The sequence below is a fragment of the Centruroides sculpturatus genome, unplaced genomic scaffold, assembly GCF_000671375.1.
Source record: "Centruroides sculpturatus isolate CEXI.00-Female unplaced genomic scaffold, Cexi_2.0 scaffold845, whole genome shotgun sequence".
In the NCBI taxonomy this organism is placed as follows: domain Eukaryota; kingdom Metazoa; phylum Arthropoda; class Arachnida; order Scorpiones; family Buthidae; genus Centruroides; species Centruroides sculpturatus.
In genome coordinates this window covers 155,108-173,742 of record NW_019385150.1, presented here as the reverse complement: position 1 = coordinate 173,742, position 18,635 = coordinate 155,108, and the positions used below count along the sequence as shown (strand labels likewise).

General features: G+C 27.5%; 3 protein-coding genes across 4 annotated transcripts in view; 2 read left to right on the top strand and 1 right to left on the bottom strand.

The window, feature by feature from the left end:
• Positions 1-8,398, top strand: part of LOC111635483 (vacuolar protein-sorting-associated protein 36-like) — a 73,308-nt gene extending 64,910 nt beyond the window's left edge. The window contains exons 11-12 of the mRNA XM_023380450.1: positions 7,919-7,995; positions 8,073-8,398. Coding sequence (XP_023236218.1) covers positions 7,919-7,995; positions 8,073-8,175 — 180 coding nt within the window. The 3' untranslated portion in view covers positions 8,176-8,398. The remainder of the gene's footprint in view (positions 1-7,918; positions 7,996-8,072) is intronic.
• On the bottom strand, positions 837-3,965 carry LOC111635486 (unconventional myosin-VI-like). Its single transcript, XM_023380454.1, has 3 exons — positions 3,566-3,965; positions 2,623-2,713; positions 837-1,249 (listed from the first exon to the last, which is right to left on the bottom strand). The coding sequence occupies exons 1-3, from the start codon at positions 3,672-3,674 to the stop codon at positions 1,042-1,044; spliced, it is 408 nt and encodes a 135-aa protein (XP_023236222.1). The 5' UTR covers positions 3,675-3,965; the 3' UTR covers positions 837-1,041.
• Positions 8,399-11,547: 3,149 nt separating the features above from the next.
• Positions 11,548-18,635, top strand: part of LOC111635489 (zinc finger protein 22-like) — a 10,915-nt gene continuing 3,827 nt past the window's right edge. Inside the window, exon 1 of one of the 2 annotated variants that reach the window (XM_023380457.1) lies at positions 11,548-11,646. In XM_023380457.1, the coding sequence (XP_023236225.1) occupies positions 11,555-11,646 (92 nt within the window). In that variant the 5' untranslated portion in view covers positions 11,548-11,554. Of the gene's footprint in view, positions 11,647-12,905; positions 13,312-18,635 lie in introns of those variants that run through there. The other variant, XM_023380458.1, reaches the window with a different exon arrangement.

Sequence of the window (18,635 nt, the reverse complement as noted above, 5' to 3'; positions counted from 1 at the left end):
TTTAGTTCATTTTCACAGAAAAGCATAATGCCTCACAGAAAAGCAAACTTAGGGCGTTGTACTTGTAGCACCATCTGTTGGACATAAAAACCTTAACCCTAGATGATATAATTTAATTTATATGAATGTTTAACGGAATAATATACAGCCTATGTCCACCCTGAAGTTCCATTCTAAATATTGGTGAAAGAATTTTTGAAATCGGATGAGTAGTTTTGGAGATTACCTGCTGCAAACAAACTTACATACAAACATTACCTCTTTATAATATTAGTATAGATGAACAAATTACTTCTTATTAAATTAACTCATTCAAAAGACTTCCCTTATCTCACAAGTGTGGAAGCTTCTTTAATCTATGCAACTGGCACAGATACTGTAGAGTGCACAGGAGAGTAAAATAAGGAGAAAAAACAGTATATAGCACAGTACATGCAGAGGTGTCAATGAATAGTGAAAATCAATCAATAACAGTTTTCTAATACATTAATTTTTACGGTTCTGGTTACACACAGATGAATTTCACTATCACACAGGAAATTTGGTTAGCCAAATGATTTTTACCATATAAATAGAAAGCAAATTTTTACTGGAAGGAAATATCTATATTCAATAATGCAATTTCCGGCATTGTGTGACAAGGATTATTGTCAATTAAATACTTAAGTTAGTTGTTACAAATCTCTCATATCTAGCCAGACTGGTACAACTTGGAGATGAAAAACCCATTGATGAATGAAATTTTAGTAACTACTTCTGGCACATGTGTTTTTTGATGACATTCCCCCTACACCTTGCATAACTTTTTACAGTTTTGCACTGTGTTTTTTTTTTAAAATAAAACAGCATTATATACTAAAAATGTTCCTTTTAGATACCCACCATTAAAATTATGCCAGAATTATAAAACAAACCCAATCTTCAAATTTTTGGGTTGGAGTATGCAGTTAAATGCTCACTATCAAATAATCATGTGCTTCAAGATTTGAACCGAAGTAAGTTGTGTGTTGGAACGTCCGAAAACAACTAGTAATTTTATCCTCAAGTAATAAATTGTTGCAAGTTAACAGAAATAATTTTAATTATAAAATTAAATACCTTGATCGTATTTATAAGATCATTCATTTGAAATTCTAAATTGCGAACTTGTGCTTCGGATTGTTGCTTATCCTTTTTCAGCTGATTAATGATGGTTGACATATTTTTTAACTGTTCCCGTAATGCTTTAATCTTCATAATTGCCAGAAACCTAAGATTTAGAATAATTTTGATAAGTAAGTTAATACATACATAAATAATTAAGCTTAATTATTAATAACCATAAGAATTAATCATATATAATATTTATCTGAACTGATAGATTCTTAGGGTCATAACTAGCCTACTAATTAACTACAGTAAAGTCTCTCTAAGTTGAACTGTGTTAACTCGAAGCTCCCTGGCATAGGATTAGAGTTTTCCATATAGTAACATCTTGTTGAATCAAAATTGTTGGTACTTTTAATTCAAACCTATTTTTCCATGTTCCTTCCACCTTTTGATAATCTGTGATCCTCATTCTTTTATATTCCACATGAATGCAGACGACTAAGATAAACAAACACAACCACTCTGTGCAGATCAAAACATGTCATTATGACCTCACATCAAAATGACACAGTGTTACGGGCATTCTGATTGGAACACGAAAGTGTGCCTTCACAACACAGTCAAAAATGTCATGAAGGGGATACAATTTTGTAATTATTCTGCAAACAGATTCCCAAGAAACAGATTGATAACAGGAAATTTACGACCACAGAAAAATTTGAGTAAGTCTGATATTAAACTTGCTAACTCAACAAGGTTTTACTGTATTTATAGATCATTATAACCCAAATAAACCAGTAGTTTGGTAAATGATTAACTTTTTAAATAACTATTTTAATAACTAATTTCTATAGTGGCATGCATACAATTAAAATTATAATATAATCAATAATATTATTTATTAATTGAAGTCACTAATCAGTCATTTTACTGAATAAAGTAATTGCATATAATTTATTGTGTGTCTACTAATACATGATTAGACATTCTTTATGGTAAGAAAAAATAAAAATGAGAAATCTACTACTAAATTTTTCTGTATATTTCTATTTTATCATATATTTTAAGAAAAGCATTTAAAATTAAGTGACAATTTCCTGTTATTTTTAATGCAACATTTGTAACAATTCAGAGAAGAAAAAAAAACTTGGGTAGTGACAATTAAAATGCTTAACAGTCTAAAAATGCTGACTTTAATAATTTTTTTAGTGTAAAAGCCTGTGAATTTTTGGATTTTAAGAAGTATAAAGTTGACATACAGGCCAGAAATCACTTTCTGGCTTATATATGACTTACAGCCTGTGGCTTATGGTTTTTTTTCAATGTAGACCATTGATATGAAGTATTAAACTTTTTTGACATTCTTTTAATTTAAATATAATTTGTTTTTAATATTTATTCATTGGCCATTTTTAATGCAGAAAAACAAACAACTTATTTTTTAATAAATTTAACACAATACACAATTTTATAATTATTTTTTAAATTCAAATTGCAACATTCAAAGAATATTCGCTCTTGTAAGTAACTCACCTTGGACGATATTTCCTTTTGGCAAGATGCATTTTTACAGTTTTTTGAATAATTATAAGATTCGCTCTTCTATATAATATTTTATTTTTTACTGTAAAAAACATATACATAATTATAAATAAACATTCAAATTTATTCATATAACTTTATTAAAAGTATCATATATTTATGTTATTCACTTTCTAAATATATAAATAAATAAATTCAAAGCAAAAAATAACTATAACAGTGATAAATTATCATTACGATACTTGATTACAAATGCAATTTACCACAGTAAGTTACAAATTAGACAGTAATCAATTGAATAATAAATTAAATTCTAATTAAAATTGTGAAAATACAAGTTATTTATTTTTATAATTTACATATAAAATTCCAAGTTTTCCAATTACATTCTTAGCATCTAAAATATATATATTATTGACCTTTATCCAGAAAAAAAACTAAAAAAATTGCCCTTCATCTTATATGTGAAGCTGTGATCTCTCACAGGCTAATGAATCACCCAGCAGCCTTCAGGTAAATACACTAAATACTTTTTCCCTAAATATTCTTTGCTAAAAGAGAGTGCATCTTGTATGCCATAGAATATGGTACATTATCTAAATCAGGGATTCTCATAATATGTATCATGGGAATATTTGCAGTATGGAAAATAACTCCTGGCCATATGTGTGTGAAAGCATAACAAAAGATCTCTCATAAGGTAGCAACCACATTTATTTGCATTTACGACATTTATCATCTAAGATAAATGAAATTCAGTCATCAAAATATATCCAAAATGGCAGTTATTTAGCAAGTAAAAACTTAAAGAATTGACACTCTAAATTAGAGAATTGCGCAGAATAGATTGACGACTACAGTGGCCACATTTGAGAATCCTTAATTTAGAGCTTATAGATAATATTCTTTACTCATTTTATTTAAAAGTACTTACGTTTTATAGCAGATAAGGCACACCACTGCGCTTTCTTCCATCTCGATGCCAATAACCATTTCTTCACCCTGTTGACGAGCATTGAAAGATTTTCGGGATCAGACTTCATAATCTGATCGAATTCTGCAAACTTTCCAGGACGGAAAAACACTTTGGTTAAGCCAAAGCAAAAGTCTTCTTCATTCAATCCTAGAGCTTTGAACAGTGCCTGCCAAAGAACAAGTTAAGTTTAATATAAAAAAATAAATAAATCAACCATAATTTTTTATTTTTGCTGTTATAGACAAACTTTCATTACTTATTTTATTAATTCGTTTATGAATAATATTAACAGTTATATTGTATAGTTTTAAAATTCTAACTTCCATGTAATTTGTATGACTATCAAATAAAACTGAAGATTGTAATTTTATATTTGTTAAGTTTATAAATATTTTTTGTTTTTAATTCATGTATCATATCCAAGCGTTTTTTCCCCTCTTTTATATTTTAAAATTATATACAACATAATCTGCTTATTCTAATCACTTTGGGAATTGCTTATACTGACAATGGCAAACTGCAACTTTCTAAACCCTGATCATGCCTCCCATATATATCCCTAATAAATAAATAAATAAATTATATACATACACAGTATATAGGTTATACATACGATACTATTCTGGTATAGGATGAAGTGCTCTCACATATTTCTGATATGCAGTGTATGATAACAGTCACTAAAATGAAAGTTGTTTCTACTACTGGCTTTTTGCATTTGAAATGTAAAGCCAAGCAAATTCCATTAGCATCCAACACGTCTGTCTCATAGACTTAACGATGTATCTTGCTACACCTAAACCACTGTACCTTTCTAAAATCTCTCTTCAGCAGCATCATCTACACAGTAAGAGCTTCAATTTGAAACCCAAATAGTATTTTTAGTCCCAGCCAATTACTCAAACTAAACTGGACAAACTGAAACTCTCTTTCAATTAATATAAAGTTATAAAAGTTATTTTCTAATAACATCTCATAACAGATGGCACTGCGCAATTTTTAACTTTGTGTGTGTGTGTAACAACAACCCAAGAATCCAATGTATTAATAATCACCCAACCATAATATAAAAGTTATTTTTTAATAACATCTCATAACAGATGGCACTACACAATTTTTAACTTTGTGTGTGTGTGTAACAACAACCCAAGAATCCAATGTATTAATAATCACCCAACCATCATCCAAATTAATCAGGCAGAATTATGCTACAAAAATTAATTAGAAATTACATGATTAGGAAACTAGAGGTAGATGTTAGGCACCATCTCTTAATGAATTTTAGAATATTAGAATTTTAGAAATTTTGTAGCATAATTCTGCCTGATTAATTTGGCTGATGGTTAGATGATTGTTTTAACTTTGTGCTAATACTTACTGTTTCTTAAACATAAAAATATCTTATAGATTTTATGGCATGTTAAGTCAATTCTAAATATTTTTTTAAGTGAAAAATTCAATTCTAAAGAAATTGTNTATATATGTACTTCATATTTCTATTGTTCTTTTATACAAAAAAAATAATAAATAATATATGTCCAGTATATACACACACACATACACAATAACTCAATACTGTATTTATCTTATATACAGTGGTACCTCGGTATACGTCTGCTTTAGAATACGTCCAATTCAGAATAAGTCCTGTTTGGACGAAACAAATTTTGCTAAGTATACGACTTAATTCAATTATACGCACCGTCTATGAACAAGTAGCACTATCAGTGTACTAGACCAGACTAGATGTTTGCGGTGCAATGGTTTATAACTTTGTTAAATTTCTTCTGATTTTAATCTGTAAGTAAAATTTTATTATTCATTAATCATGCATTGCAAAAAGGCAAGTGAAAAGCAACAGAAAACTAATAAAATGACTAGAATCACAATGGAACTGAAAAAAGAGATTGTTGAGGAATATGAAGGTGACATGCATGTTCGAGATTTAACTGTTGCATACCGTATTCTGAGAACGACAATATTGACAATCACAAAAAATAAAGACATTATTAAATCTGCTAACATTGCGAAAGGAGTTAAATCAATTTCTAAACAGAGATCGAAGACATTAGATCATGTTGAGTAATTGCTTTTGCTTTGGATAACTGAAAAACAATGTGCTGGAGACAGCATATCAGAAGCAATTATTTGGGAGAAAGCTAAAAAGATACATGCTGATCTCATGAAAAATCAAGCAGGAACTAGCCAGGAAAGCGAGGTGTTTAAAGCCAGCCATTTTTTTTTACATGAGAACAGATTAATCATTTTTACATTACTTCTTATGGAAAAGGTTGGTTTGGTATACGTCCTATTCGGTATAAGTCCAAACATCAAGAACAAATTAAGGTCGTATACTGAGGTTCCATTGTATATATATACAATAAATACAGTATTGAGTTATTGAGGTATTGAGTATTATTGAGTAATACCCCAAGTTATGACTTGGGGTATTACTGTAAACATGAGAAAGTATTGGAATTGTGTGAAAATTGACCCTCCAGTTTTTTACAAATGTCAACATTTTGAGACTCCTGAACCTAAAAAAGTCAAAAAAAAAAGAAAAACATTTCCCATGTGTGTGTTGGTATCTATCTTGTTTTAGTGTGTCAAATTGGAGTAAAAATTAAGAAATGAAATTTTACTTGGTAACTTGTATATAAGGGACATTGATGCTATTAAATTTTGGTGGTTGAAGATCAAGGGAGTGGAAGATATTGGGGAGGTCATGTCATATCTCAAATGGTGTTGGACTTAATGAAGATTTTACTTTTTGGCATTTACAGTATTTTATAGAAATCATCTCTGCCTTCAAAATTAACTCTTTTCCTTTTTTTATAATTAATAATAATAATAATATAAAAGTTATTTTTTAATAACATCTCATAACAGATGGCACTACACAATTTTTAACTTTGTGTGTGTGTGTAACAACAACCCAAGAATCCAATGTATTAATAATCACCCAACCATCATCCAAATTAATCAGGCAGAATTATGCTACAAAAATTAATTAGAAATTACATGATTAGGAAACTAGAGGTAGATGTTAGGCACCATCTCTTAATGAATTTTAGAATATTAGAATTTTAGAAATTTTGTAGCATAATTCTGCCTGATTAATTTGGCTGATGGTTAGATGATTGTTTTAACTTTGTGCTAATACTTACTGTTTCTTAAACATAAAAATATCTTATAGATTTTATGGCATGTTAAGTCAATTCTAAATATTTTTTTAAGTGAAAAATTCAATTCTAAAGAAATTGTCATTNTCATTTACTACTGCACTTTTGGCCCTTTGGGTCTTAATTCGTGCGATTTTTGGTTCTTAGAACACTTAAAAAGTGTGGTTTATCAAAGGTATGTTGCAAATTTAAATGGATTATTGTAGTTTTTGTCTTTTATATCTAAGCATTAGATAAAACATATACATTTTAAAAATTTATTTTAAAGCATTTTAGAACAAAATTTTGGCAAAAAATCATCTATATTTATCATTTTCTTCTGTTTCCTCTAATGTACAAATAAATTAAAGCAAGCTTATTTATTGATAGTTTTATCTCACTACTGGTAACTAATTCAAAATTTACCTTATAAAAAATATATTTAAAAAATCGATTAATACAAGTTTAAAATTAACTTATACTTTCTTTAAATATATTTCATTTGTAAAAGAATTAAAAGTAAGCGTTTAAAGAGTTCTATATGTGTTACATTAAATATTTGTAGCCTATATTAAACAGTATATTAAATAAACAAATATATAAAAAAGTTCTTAAAATATGCATTAAAAATAATATTTCATTTCGTTTAAAAAGTTAATTTAATCCATAGAAAATATACCCGTTTCGCTTTCAATCGTTTAATGATTGCAAACATAACATGTAAATATTGAATCATTTTTAAAAATTTTCGTAAAATAAGATAAAACAAATTTGAGAGTTATACGCTACTTAAACACACATACACAAAGTAATATTTAATATAATAATATAGCAGAACCTTCGATAACGATCACCTCTAAACAACAACTATTGTATTTTTTTTTTTTTTTTAACAAAAATGCATATAAAATAACCTCCAAACAACGGCTACTTTGAATGGCCGTTCTTTAGATGTTTAATTGTATAAAAATATTAATAGGAGAGCCTAAATCTGATACAAGGCAATGAAAATGATACAGGCAATAAAAATATTTTATTAGCAAAAACTTGTGATGAACATTTTTTTATGTTTACATTTTCATAAAAGTTTTTGTTATAAGTTCAAGATTATCACTTGCATTCAAATATTAAAGTTATTTAAAATTTCTAGCTGACGGAACACACGTGCTTATCTGCCGACGAACTCTCTCGTATTCTCAACACGACTGTAATCTTAGCCAGAGAAAGGTAAATCTTTTATATTTATTAAGCTTTGTTTTAACATAATTCAAATATATCTTATTTGGAAAGCTATAAAATTTCAGGTTGCTCCAAGCGGAAAAAGATGGCATAGCTTGCAGAGACGACTCGATAGAAGGCTTACGATTCTATCCGAATATGTTTTTGTTAGAAGGTGTAAAGTCGTAATTTATATATAATTAATAAATATGCAATTATTGTCACTTTAAGTGCAAAGAATACTTTTTTATTTTAGATATGATATAACTTATTTGAAATTTTGCAGAAAAATGAAAAACTGTATTTATATGAAACTGAACAGGCAAATACCACATAATTTAAAATGTTCAAGAATTTTTTATTTTGTAAATTAAATAAAGAAATGTATATTTTTTGTTGTTATTATAAATAAAATTTGGTTAAAAATAATTTGTAATTTTATAATTAAAAAAACATTGAAATAGAAATTTTGATATGTATATTACACAAGTATGAACCACTTAACAATGGACCACATAGATGAGAGGTTCCATAACATTATAATGGCACAAAAAATTTGTAGCTATCTGTACCTTTTTCTATGTTTAATGCATAAATAAGTATCATTTGTTACATAAAACTTACATGAATAGTAGACTGTATCGTAAAGGTTTGTCTAAGTAAACTGATGTTTACTTAGACATATTTCTCAGAACATATCCTTGTCATTAAGTGATGCATAGCTCTGTTTAAATCTCAAAAATATTTATGGAATGATATAAAAAAGAAAATATAAATTTTTAAGAACAAATTAATAAAAGAATAATAATTGTACCTTCATTTCATTACATGAAACAACTTTGTTCAAAATTTCAGATAGATTTAACATTATCTTAATTTTTTTCAGTCAAAAAACTTATTACTACTGTGTTTTCATTTGAAGACATAAATAGATAGAAATACAAAGCACATCTTTTTATTTCAAATACATCTAGCATTAAAACTATTTATTTTGATTCTGTGGGTTCTGTATAACTTATTTTCATGTACCTCATTAGTTTGCCCAAGCCTAACAGGGTAGGAATGAAGTCTGATGCATCTGTATTAATTCTATTGGACTTACATGTGAATCTCCATAGTGACAGTCTTGTGCCTTTACCATTTCAGCTATTCACCAAGTAATTGTCATAAAACAAACATTAGATCTATTATGTCATTAATTATTGTAGAAAATTTTAAATACTTCCTAATTTCTGGTTTCTGGAAATATGTTAACCTTGTATAAAGTTAGGTAAATATATGAATATTTTATTTCTTTCATATCTTGTTAATATTAAAAATTTAGAAGAATATTTATTATTAATTTCATTGCATTGACAGAAAATAAATTGAAATAACTTTGCATGTATGTCGTCTTCAATTTATATATTTGAGTTATCTTCAAATCTTACATAAATGAAGTATCACATATATTAACATCTAAATCTTGTGTATTTTTAAGATCACACTTAATTTCAAATATTGATTTTCAGGACTTCATTACAAAATATTTGACAGTAAAATTTTTATGACACAAGAAAATGAATTTAACCTCATAAAATAACTGTGAGTAAGAATCTCAGAATACATTACAACTTTCTGAAAAAAATTTACAACACATATGAAAGAAGATTTCTTTACAAATTTTGTATAAATTCTATTTTGAGAAATTACAAAACACCATTTACAATTTATAAAAACAAAATATGTGGTTATGATATTTCGACTTTGATTAAAAATGCATATAATAAGTGCCACTTTGCACTTACATAATAAATGGTGGAAACAGAAAAGTTTTTTCTTAAGCAGTTTAGTTTTATCCTTTGCAACAAATATATGTACTTTTACACTTAAGCATCATGTGACTGACTTGACATTTCAACTTCCACAGAAACTTTTGGAATAAATTATATAAGTTGATGACTTGTATATAATTTTCCAAATAATTATTAAGCATAAGTTTTAAAGTACTCAATACTTCATATGTTATAGTTCAAAATTTTATAATTTCCTTAAGACAGGTAATTTGTGAGCTATAATTTTTATGATCAAAATTACTACTTATTACTGTCATTCATTCTAAAAGCACACTAGCGTATATAAAAAATTTTACTAAACTACATAAAAGTAAATATTTATGTACTTTTTTACAGTAAATTTGAATTTAAACATCAGAATACAAAATAAAACATTTTTCTGAATAAATGTTAAATTTTATATTCTTAAAATCTGAATCACTGTGGAATATTGCAAGAATCAAAAATGTACTCAGTCAATACAATTATTCCTAAATGTAAAAATTTAATAGTAAATTTGTTTTAAATTCACATAAAAGTTTCTTTAGCATGATGAAATATAACAAATGGCTACATATTGTATATAGACTGAACGCAAAGCTAAGGGTAAGATTGATATGACGGAATCTGGAACTCGGAGTTACGACATTGCCTAAGGACAAGAAATTAGCCGAGGACAAACTCGACAAATAGATGATTAATTTCAATATTGCATACCTATACTTTATTATTTGGAAAATGTTTAAAATATTTTATATAGTGAAGCAATGAGCTACTATAATGCATTCCTATAAAAGAATGAGAATGGATGTTGCTGTAAATGATAGAAAATTCCAATGTTTTAGATAAATAGCATTGATATATAAATATATATATATATATTTACAAAATATATTTCATGCTTAACAATATGAATTAATAAATATAAAAAAAAAATGTAATTCACAAGAATATGTAAATGCAATGCTAAAGAACTTGAGAAAAACTAATGAAAGTTCAGATTAAATTTTTAATAACATTCGTATCATAACTTAGATATGAAGTATTTCATATCCTATAAACAGAATTATTTACAAAGATATTTTCTTATATTTGTTAAACCCAACATTTAATATAAGTGGATGTTATGACTCAAATGTTTGATGTATTGTTAATACTATAATTTAATTAACTTTATACAAAAGTTCTTGCATTAAAATAATTTATATGTTAATAAATTATACAAAAATTAATGAGAGAAAAAAACAGTATTTTACTGCAAAACAAAATAATTATTTATGTATAAGCGTCATTAATTAGAATCACAGCTCATTTCATTTTTATGGCACAATTTACGACTATAATGATCGACTTTCTGTCCAGGTGAAATGAAACCTCTTCCACATTTATCACAAGAATATGGAAATGACTTTGTATGCTTGTAGATGACGTGAGCCTTTAGCGTAGAAGCCTGTGTGAAGCTCTTAAAACACAAAGTACAAGTGTACGGTCTCTCTTTAGTATGTACACGCCTGTGACATACGAGTGTGTTACGTAGCGAGAACGTCTGACCGCAATCCACACATTTGTGAGGTCTTTCGTTGCTGTGAGTCTTTTTATGAGATAGTAAATTCTTCTTGCTAACGAAATTCTTTCCACATTCTTCGCACGTTAACGAGTTATCATTCTCGTCTGCCATTTTTTCTATTTCTTGTGGCTTTCTAACTCGAAGACGTCGAGGATTAGCATTTTTTCTTGGCCGAGCTCGCGTAGACATGACACCAAACCGATTCGTATGTACCGCTCTCGTAGACGTTTATAGAATCATACTTTTCATTGGTCCATCTGTTACGCTTCACAATCACATGTAAGTGCCCTTCTCTATATATGCCACGTAACATTTACATATGGCAACTTCACGTGATTTAATTTACTTCACTCTTCCAGCATACACTCCTGTTATATGTAAATGTGGAGGCGATAGTCACACACATACATCATTATATATATTTTTCTATATATTATTCAAAAGAATATACAATTCTCTTAACTCGCGATTAACTGATAATTTAATTAATAGATTATATATATTATAGAAGTAATCGTAGAATACAAGTAATTTTTCAAAATTATACTACAATTTTTCATTCTAGAACGTCACGTGATCCAATATTTGATTTAAACTTAGGCTAAAATATTTATTAATACCGGACAAAAGTTACAATATATAATTAAGGCTTTCTTGTATTTTAATTATTGGTTTTTATACACGAATAAATTGCTTACAAGATTTATGAGAGCCATTCACATACACATATAGGGCTACAGTAGATCTCAATATTGAAGGGGGTGTAGGAAGCTTCTTGTGTATCGAAGTAAAAGATTTATTGTTTTATATTTTATAAAATGATAAATATAATTTAAAATGAAGTAAATGAAATTAATGCTTAATTATATTACACGAAGGCATTTTTTTATTGTAGCCTATTAAAGTAAGTTTCAGTAAAAAATAATAATTTCTGGTGTTTGTAATATGCTATGGCTGTATTTATATATTTTTTAAAGTGGTAGAATTTATTCATTATCAGCAGAAATATATTGTATATATATCCAACAATTGGAAGAAGTGAAGAAGTGTATTATTACTTATCAACATGGCGCATCATCCCTATCCGAAAGCCAAAAAAAATATATATATATTTTTAACTACTTAAAATACTAAATTTTGTCGTCCCTCTACGTATATGGTCTTGACCAAATGAACCCCTGCTGAGCTCTGTCTGTAGGCTATATATAAATGACATACAGAGAGAGAAAAAATAACAATAAGTGGATTATAAACTATTAAAGATGACACGGCAATGATTATAATTATTGTTTATTTTAGTTAATTATTTTACAACAATATTTAATGCATCAAACTTGCATTCCGCATATTGTTATAATAGCTTGTGTTATATTTAGTTTATTGTTCTCTGTTAACTATAAAGTTAACCTTTAAATTTCCTTCATTATCGACGTACTGTATATACATTCATTTGATAATTAATTTTAAAATGTTAGTGTTTTAAATATGGATATTACAAGCGGGAAATCGATTATTTGCAATTCTATGTGGCAGAATTATTAAACACACCAACACACACACTAGTTGCATGCCTCCTGTGTGTGTGTTTATCTGACTAATTATTTCTAATTGGTCGGACGAACACCTACTGAACACACATCGATAGTGTTTTAAATACTAAAACCACACATGAAACATCGATGCTTATAGTTCACTGTGTTTTTTTTTAATAAGTAAATCCACGTGTATAATTAGTGCATCAACCTCGAGAATTACATTAGAAAGAACATCATAAATACTGCATTGAACGATTACGGTATGACTTTCTACACTAACGCCAGGGTAAGAAGCACGAGATAAACAATTGAATAGTTTGATAGTAGACACGGATCAAGAGCTATACACGTGAAGTTTAAACAGACACACGTGCACGTGAATATCGCGTGAAGTTAAAACACACGAGAAGTGAGTAAATATCATTAAATTAACCAGAAATTTTGTTAAAATTTTTACACATTAATTTTATATTCTAATTTACTTTAGCATGATGAAATATAACAAATGGCTACATATTGTATATAGACTGAACGCAAAGCTAAGGGTAAGATTGATATGACGGAATCTGGAACTCGGAGTTACGACATTGCCTAAGGACAAGAAATTAGCCGAGGACAAACTCAACAAATAGATGATTAATTTCAATATTGCATACCTATACTTCATTATTTGGAAAATGTTTAAAATATTTTATATAGTGAAGCAATGAGCTACTATAATGCATTCCTANAGAAATGGAAAATAAGTGCAGTTTCACAATCGTACATCGTTCAATTGTCCAATTAGGAGTTCAGATTTAAAGAAAGAGTGCCTGATTCGTTACATTCATACCACGTGATGTGAAGCTATATAAATTAAAGGAGAGGTATGTCAGGAAGAGAGAGTCTTGCTTTTGCTGCAAGCAACGTTCGTTTTACTCTTAATTCAAAGCGAGACGTATCTGGATCGATCCCTCCCCCTTTAGGCAATGCTAACGTAAGTATTGGCATCTTTACCCTTTTGTTTCATTATTGAATAGTCGAAATTACATAAAAACTGTTTGTCTTTATAATTATTTTATCTTATTGTGTAGGTGTTTTATGCCCTGTTTACTTCTTATTATAACTAATAAATAAATAAAATAATTTTTTTTAAATTATTATTTTTGCAAATTATTTTTTGAATTCTTAATCGTAGATGTTGCTTGTTTACACGGCTGTATACTTTTGTTGTTTATTAATATATTTATACATTTTTACACGTTGTTTATATAAATAATTTTAGGTGCTCCTTGCTCCTCTAAATTTTTGCAAATCTTTCATATAAATAAACGTTATTGCTTGTTTCTACACAAAATCATTCTCGCATCCTTACTCCTCTATGTTTTCACATAGCTGCCTTATAAAGAAGAGTTTACATAAGATCATCCTTGTATATATTTGGCTACTTTTATATCTGTTAAACGTTATTTTATAGACTATAAATGTATACATTCTTATCCAAATGAGTGCAAAGTTCTATATGTAATCGGATGATTGAAAACTATGTTAAATATGTATACCTTGTCACATAATCTACCCAAGTAAGATATGTACCTGTTGGCACTTAGCCAAGAAAGTTCCATTTATCTTACAATTTAATCGTTACGTATTGGAAAGAGTAGTTTTTTTATTCGTCATACTTATTAAAAATAGATTTTGAACAGTTATTTACATATAAATACATTTATTTATAAATTTTTTACTATTTGTTCTAATATACTGTACTTGCATTAAATTCAATGTTCTCGTTTAATCATACGTATCTCGCTACATATCTCGCTAGGCATAATTTATAACATTGCATACTTATAGGAATATACTTATATTTTTGTTATTTATTTCTATATTAGTATATGGAATAAAGTTTGTTTACTTTATATAAGTATATAATATATAAATTTATTTTTATACTAAAATGTGTAAATGTGTATATATATATATATACACACTATTTATGTAAAGTGGTGAAGACTGACTATATACAGGACCCAATTAAATTCTCCATGCCTCTCTGTACTCTCTATATGAAACAAACATGTGATTTGATTCTCTCATCATTTATTAGTTGAGCGATTGTTGCCAAAATGTGTGGTCTTCTTCTACTGCTATGTCCATCAATTGGTCTGAAAAAGAAAGTGATTTGAAATTATCAGAGTATGAGACGATATTTGGGCCAGGGAGGCTGTTGTTTTTAATGAACGTGTAAGTTATGGAGCTAGATTTCTCGTATACGTAATTATATATATACATATTTTGAATATATAAAATGAAACAGAGAAAGAGAAAAAAGAGAGAGAGAGAGAGAGAGAGCATACACAGAGCAAAATTCTATGTCCAGGAATGGACTTAGATTTTAGTAGGGCCACAACAAGTCTACGAATTAAACTAAGTTTTATAATATATAAGAGATCCTTTCCTTCATTTAAATAATAAATTGAAAAGCACGAAAGCCTGCGTTTAGCGTATGTGTGTAGGTTTGTTTAGCATATGTGTAAATCCGGTTCTATATATATGTGTGTAGCATACGTATTTATATAAAAGATGTGATTGTATAATCGATGTGTATATAAAAATAAAAACATATTTTTAACGTCTCTCAGTTTATTAACATTATAATAAAAAAAATCTATAAATAAGAGAATTAAGTGTGTAAATATAACACGTTACTTTTTATATTTTAAATATTAGTTAAATCTGCACAGATATAGTGATGTATTTATACATCTTTAATATATTCATAAATTAAAAGCCGAACGAGAGAATTTTGATACATTTTAAACAGAATAAAACAATTAACGATTTATAAAACGAATTTATTAATTGCGTATGAGAAAATATACAAAAATATATAAATAATTTATAAAGTAATTAATTCGCTAATTATGTGTAATGTTATATAATTCATACAATTTATAACTGGTTTGATACGGATGATACATCCAATTAATATTTGAAAATTATGAATTATTCTAGTTGATTATTTAATTATTTCGTATCTGGAAACGATAACAGTATCCAAAGTATGCACTTGTCAACGTTGCTAATGATACTATTATAATAAACTCGCGTTACTCATCGATTTTTGAATATTAAAATTCCCTGAATTAATTTTAATCAAAGAGTTCTGTACGCAATTTCAACATCTTTTTTTTCCCCAAAAGTTAGATAAATCCGAACTTATATGCTATTAATTTAGTGAGTGTATACGGATTATTTAGTGATTAAATTAACATTTTACACATCGTACAACTTTATCGCTGCTCTTACCAAAGTTTAACGTGGATAAAATCAATCTAGATCATCCCATTTTATTAAAAAGTGACATTATCAAGTATCATCCAAGTTTGGTTTAGCATCTCACTGGTTAATGTGGAGAAGATGGAGAGGAACTAAAACTCTTAAGTCACATTTCTCTTTTCCTCGTTACTCTAAGAGAAATTAGCTTTTAAGTGTAATTAACTCATCAAGAATGGTTGGAAAATAAAAAATTTCATATCTATATAATTAACAGGACCCATTTTTTCCATTTTATAATTGAAAGAAATGGAAAATAAGTGCAGTTTCACAATCGTACATCGTTCAATTGTCCAATTAGGAGTTCAGATTTAAAGAAAGAGTGCCTGATTCGTTACATTCATACCACGTGATGTGAAGCTATATAAATTAAAGGAGAGGTATGTCAGGAAGAGAGAGTCTTGCTTTTGCTGCAAGCAACGTTCGTTTTACTCTTAATTCAAAGCGAGACGTATCTGGATCGATCCCTCCCCCTTTAGGCAATGCTAACGTAAGTATTGGCATCTTTACCCTTTTGTTTCATTCCCCATCATTTTTTTCCCAATGCTTCTATAGTAATAAAATTAAGTATATAATATATAAATCTATTTTTATACTAAAATGTGTAAATGTGTATATATATATATATATATACACACTATTTATGTAAAGTGGTGAAGACTGACTATATACAGGACCCAATTAAATTCTCCATGCCTCTCTGTACTCTCTATATGAAACAAACATGTGATNAACTTAAAAAATTTTAAGGATAAGTTTTATATAATTTATTAAATTTTAACTTAACTAATTATTCAGAAGAAAATTATACGTATTTATTTTAAAATATTCTTTTAAAATATACAAAAATAAACTTGCAATTTATAAAATTCTCTTTAAAGTTTACGAGGTTAAAACATATTGTAACTATATGTCATCCTGTAAATCGCACTTTTCCGCACAACTTATCCAAGATAAAAATTAAATTACCATTCAATTAAACGATATAAAATAATTTATATAATTTAATTTACAAATTATACCGAAAACGTATTAAATATTATTAAAATTTCATTTATAAAACGCCAAACTATATTTATATAAATTAAACAAAATTAATCTTATCGACTCAAGAGAAGAGTTGGAAATAATTTTTATATCAAACTTAGATAAGATTTAAAATAGTAAGATAGAGATACTCAAGAAAGAAATTATATCGATTCTCCTTAAAGGTTTTGGAAAGAGAGCCATATTTATGACGTTGCACGCTCTTGCCTCAGAGAATGACTCTGCTCTTCATTTGCAATACAAATGAGACAGATCCTAAGTTGTGAGGTTTGCAGCGCCTAAGAAACGTTTTTAAGCTTCGATCGTCCGTAATTTTCTTCCAGGAAATAGTGTCCGATAAACCTTAGTACTAGCTCCAGGCAATTACAACCGATTGTTCAACTATTATACTTTAAATAATCATTTTATATTATGATCATCAGCAAAACATTCGTTTATGAATATTTCTTCTATTCATCTAAACTTGGATCCATTTCTCTAGAAAAATACTATTAATTTATATATAATTAGTCAATATGAAAAAGTATTTGATTATATTAAAACATTTTATATAAATATTTCTTATATTTTTGCAATAGGAAGAGGATGAAGAGGAGGAGGAGAAGAGGATGCTTTTCTCCTCTCTCTCTTCTTTGGACGAGTTCGGGAGGATGTAGATAATTAGCATTTTTTAATCCAAAAAATAAATTTCGTTTGATTGTTTTTTCCTTATTTTTTCATCTTTTTTTTCTTTTAAAGTTATTAAATTAGTTTTTTAATATTTAATGCGCTTTTTAAAAATTATATAATGGTATTTTGTATGAATTTTTGTGATTTAATTCAAACTGCTTATGTTTAATTAATATTGATATATATATATACATACATACACATAATTAATATTGAACAATACATAACATAAACATAATATAGTAATTAATATAGAACAATATATATATTTATGACTAAAAGTTTTATATAATTATTATAAAAAATATGTTATTTTAAATAGAAAATTATCAAAATTAAGGATTTTAAATAATTTCAATTAATTTATCCGATATATCGTTCGAAAATTTTATAGTTTTTAAATGTTTTTCGCTTAAATTTCCAATGCAAAGTTAGGATTATTTAAAGGAGTGTTTCTCTTACAGAACACTTTCACGCAATTTATATAGATTTTAGTGATGTTTTACGCGGTTTTAAGGCACTTCTGCGTATAAATTTTCTGTTTATAGAGAGATTTGATGCTAAAGAATAACTAGAGAATAACTTAATTGAAGAATGCATCTTTTATGGACGATTACTGTACAAATATTCAGGAGTATTAAGAATTTTTAATTAAAAAAAAATTAAAATTGTGTATAATTTAAATCTTATAAAAATAATTTT

Excerpts from the sequence above, each read along its gene's own strand:
- LOC111635486 (XM_023380454.1), bottom strand. The coding sequence starts at position 3,674 with ATGAAGTCTGATCCCGAAAATCTTTCAATGCTCGTCAACAGGGTGAAG. Across the intron at positions 2,714-3,565 it reads TGCCTTATCTGCTATAAAAC|TAAAAAATAAAATATTATAT; the intron begins GTAAGTACTTTT and ends TGTTTTTTACAG. Across the intron at positions 1,250-2,622 it reads AAAAGGAAATATCGTCCAAG|GTTTCTGGCAATTATGAAGA; the intron begins GTGAGTTACTTA and ends TCTAAATCTTAG.